Source organism: Otolemur garnettii, unplaced genomic scaffold (assembly GCF_000181295.1).
Source record: "Otolemur garnettii isolate 467f Iridium unplaced genomic scaffold, OtoGar3 scaffold00014, whole genome shotgun sequence".
Lineage (NCBI taxonomy): Eukaryota > Metazoa > Chordata > Mammalia > Primates > Galagidae > Otolemur > Otolemur garnettii.
Genome location: NW_003852409.1, coordinates 30,847,889 through 30,851,813, shown reverse-complemented (window position 1 = coordinate 30,851,813; position 3,925 = coordinate 30,847,889). Strand labels below are relative to the sequence as shown.

The 3,925-nt window shown below is 57.2% G+C and overlaps 1 protein-coding gene across 1 annotated transcript in view; it reads right to left on the bottom strand.

Moving 5' to 3' along the window:
* Positions 1-1,628: 1,628 nt before the first annotated feature.
* LCN2 (lipocalin 2) overlaps positions 1,629-3,925 on the bottom strand; it is a 3,824-nt gene continuing 1,527 nt past the window's right edge. Inside the window, exons 3-7 of the mRNA XM_003785429.3 lie at positions 3,306-3,385; positions 2,988-3,107; positions 2,717-2,818; positions 1,932-1,958; positions 1,629-1,763 (exon numbers count right to left, since the gene is read on the bottom strand). Of these exons, the coding sequence (XP_003785477.2) occupies positions 1,939-1,958; positions 2,717-2,818; positions 2,988-3,107; positions 3,306-3,385 (322 nt within the window). The 3' untranslated portion in view covers positions 1,629-1,763; positions 1,932-1,938. The remainder of the gene's footprint in view (positions 1,764-1,931; positions 1,959-2,716; positions 2,819-2,987; positions 3,108-3,305; positions 3,386-3,925) is intronic.

Here is a 3,925-nt window from a genome sequence, read left to right as displayed (position 1 = left end):
TTGGCGGGTCCGGGCTGGGGATTCGAACCCGCCACCTTAGGTGTACGTGGCTGGCACCTTAGCCAGTTGAGCTATAGGCGCCGAGCCACCTGTGGACAATTTAAGTTCATCTCAGTGAAACTGATTTGAAACCTTTGACCACCAAAACTGTAAAAGAATGTGTGTGTTGCCTTAAACTCAAAAGTTTGTGGTAATTTATTATAGTGGCAATATACTGCCACAGTAATTTATTATAGTGACATATACCACCAGTGACTCAGGAAGGAAACACAAGGCCCCACTTGCACCCCAAGAGTTTGATCCAGAAAAGCCCAGCAGTCTCCGGGGTGGGGTGGGAGACCAAGAAGCTGCCTTGCTTGGGTGGTAGAAAACTAGATCTGCTACCCAATGAGGAGCCCGAGGGCCAGCCATGCTGGGTGCAGCTTCCATCCCCTTGCCCAGCTAGTGAGGCTCTGGCCAGTGTCTCCTGGTGCCTTCTCAGCCTGGTGCCCCCCTGGGCTTGGGTACATACCTCTCTCAAAGCCCAGGCCACACCAGCCTGGGCCACACCAGATCTCTTTCCAAAGTCTGCCCCAGACTTCTGAGGCTTTAGCAGCATCTGGTGGGTCTGGGTCTCAGGCCTGTCCTGCTCTGTGGGACCAAGGCTGAGACTGCTCACAGCTCCAGTATCTTCCCCTCCCCCTGCCACGTGTGGATGGGGTAGCATGTGTGTCTGTGGGGTGGGAAACATGACTTTTTCAGAACCCCACCCTCCCTTACATGGGAAGGAGAGGCTGGGTAGGGAGTTCCTGTGTGTGGTGCAGACCTGGGGAGGCTGTAGCTGTGGCCAATGGGGGGACAGAGGCTTATCAGGCCTGACACAGGCCCCACCAAATGATGGATGCAGGCTCGAAACCCTCATGTCTCCTGGGAAGCTGGGTTCCTGGCGGCATACTCCTCCTTCCCCTGGCCTAGTCCTGGCTTCAGAAGACACCTGCCAGGCGGTCAGGAGGTCATCACAGAGGAGGTATGGGGTGAGGACAACAATCTGAACAGGGTCAACATGGTCAAGCCCTGGGCCCCAAAGAGCTGGCAGAGGAATGAAGGACCTCCCCTGGGACCTTCTTTGCCTGGAATAGCCTCAAGCTGTGAATGCCTTTGCCCTACCCACTGTGTACCTCCTGTCCTGGCTGTGGCCTCCCAGCATCCACAGGGGGCCTGGTGAGTTGGGGGTCGCTGCACCTTACACCCATCCCAGGTCCCTCTAGTTCCTGGCCCTGGCTGCGTTGCTGCTCTGGGCCGTGTTGCAGGTGGCCAAGTGTGGGCATAAGGCGCAATCCTTCGGTATCTGTGCTGGACTGGCACCCTCAGGCAGGGGCAAGTGAGGATTGCTGCTGCTCTGGGGCTGGGCCCTGGGTCATAGCAAGAGGGAGTGTGACAGTAGTCTATGTAGGGAGGACTCTGGGCAGTCAGCTTTGAGAGGGCTGGTGGGGATGATGGAAACACCTTTACTTTGCAGCCCAAACATCTGAGTTCTGTGGCCTTCATCCCTTGCTGGGGAGTGTTGGTCCTGGGAATGATTCTGGGGTAAGCTCCCCTTGCCTTTCCCCTTCCCCACAGCCCAGGGGTCAAGGAGCACAGACTGGAGGTCAGAGCTTATGTGTTTATTTAGCAGGGAGGTGGGGCTCCATCAGCAGGACAGCCTGGTGGATGGCTCAGCACACAGGGAGAGGACTCTACCAGCTCTCACTGGCATTGTGGCTGGTGGGACAGCTGGCAGCACACTGGACAGAGGGAGACATTGGAGAGAAGGTTGGAGAAACAGGAGGCATCTGAGAGGGGCACGTGGAGTGAAGGTGGCAACAGTGCTAGGGCAGGGGAGGAGAAAAGGCAGGCCCAAGCTCCCCACCCTCTGTACCCCGGCCCCCTCAGCCCTCTCCAGCCATACTCACTGAGCACTCAGTCATCGATGCACTGGTCTGTGGGGGGAGAAATTCCATCAGAACAGGCAGCCTGTGCGTGTATGTATGTGTGCATGTGTGCAGGCATGCGTGGGTGTGCATGTGTGTGAGCATGTATGAGAGATCCATGACTGCCAGGACCTTTGCACTGCCTGTGGGCAACCTGGACCCAGTTGCAAAAGATCTGGGGAGTCCTTTCATGGACGGGGCAGCAGAGAGGCCACTGACAGGGCAGGGGATGCAGGAGAAAGACCCTGGGAGACACTGTTCTTCTGGGGAGGTAAGTAAGGCTCGGCCACATAGCTGCTGTGGCACCCAGGCCTCCTGCATGTTTTCCCTTAGGGAGGCTGGTGGCTCTCTGAGGGGCCTGGATGGAGCCTCCTGCCCAGGCCAGGCCTCCTAAAGTCAAGGACATTGCCCAAGTCAATGATGAGCAAGACCCAGGGCATGGAAAGGAGGTGGGCCAGGATAAGGGGGCCTGGGAATAAGTGGAGGAAGTGGCCCAGGGCAGTGAGACTGGAGACACTTGGGCCTGGGTCTGGTTTCTCATCTGGGGGGGTCCTGGAGAAACTGTCAGGGAGGACCACTTGGGGCCTGGAACCCTGGGGGAGGAGCATGGTCTTCCTAAACCCAAAGTGGCTTCCAGGGAGCTCCTGGACCATCCACCCTTCCAGTGACTGAAGCAGGGGACAGAGTCTCTCCTCTCCCCCTTTTCCTGGTGGAGCAGCATCAGGCCTGGAAGGTCCCCATGTACCCTCTTCCCAGCTTGCCATTACCGACTGGGGCAGGGAAGATGATGTGGTTGTCTGTGAGGCCCAGAGATTTGGCGAAGCGGATGAAATTCTCCTTCAGTCCATGGGGCAGCTCCTTAGTTCTCCCTGTGACCAAGGTGGCCAGTTGAATGAGTGAACAAGGCCTCAGATCCCTTCTGCATGGAGGGGCTGTGAAATGACTATACCCCTGGCCACCTGGGGCTCTAGAATGGAACCAGAACCGGTGCAAATGAGGTCAGGATCCCAGTCCCCTATGGGGTGGAGGAGGACCTACCATAGAGGGTGGTCTTGAAATATTCCTCGTTCTCGGTTGCCTTCTTGAAGAACACTGTGGCATGCTGGTCATAGTTGGTGGCCACCACCTTCACGGTGTAGCTTTGTATTCTAGGGTACCCTGCAAGTATGGACAGTGAGGGGTCAGCCTTGCCCTGGCTGGGAGGAGGGAGCTGTCCCCTTTCTCCCAGCCCATCAGCATGGGCTTCTCCCCTCAGAACAGCACCTGTGTAAGGGGCCAGGGATGTCCATGCCCCTTTCAGAAGCACCCTGCCCCCTGGAGCTCCACTCCCAAGGCCCCACCTCACTCAGGACTCACGCTCAATGTTGCCCAGGGTGAACTGGCCCGGCTGGGAGCTTGGGACAAAAGTTCTGGTCCAGTAGTCACAGTTCCCATTCCTGTGGAAACAAGAGATGGGCAGTGAGAGGGGACACAGTGCAAGCTTAGACCTCTGGGCTGGGCGAGATGGGGGTTGGAGCTGCAGCAGGACTCAGATATCTCCAGTCCAGCCCAAGTCATGACAGCCCATTCCCCATTGCGCAGAGTTCTCCAGGCTACACAGCTGAAATGGGCCCGGGTCCCTTCCCTCTTCATCTTCCCTGACTGTCCTTCCTTGTCCAATGCCCCAGGCCACTGGATCCTGCTCAGACACTCATCACAGTGCCAACTGCCCTTCCCTCCTCCAGCTGCCTCCCTGGGTGGCCCTCCCCCCACACTGTCCCCTTCCCCAGCACTTATCCCAATTCTTATCTAGCTTTCTCCCTCTCTGCACCTGGGTGGTGGCTCTGCCACTGAGGTTCCCGACTGCTTCATTCCAAGTACTCCCCCAGCTCTTTGGCCAAACAAGTCCCCTAAGTCCCACCTGTTCCCTGGCACCCCAGGGCTGAGATCCCCAACCTACCTTTTCTTTTCTTGTCTCTCTTTTTTTTTTTTTTTTT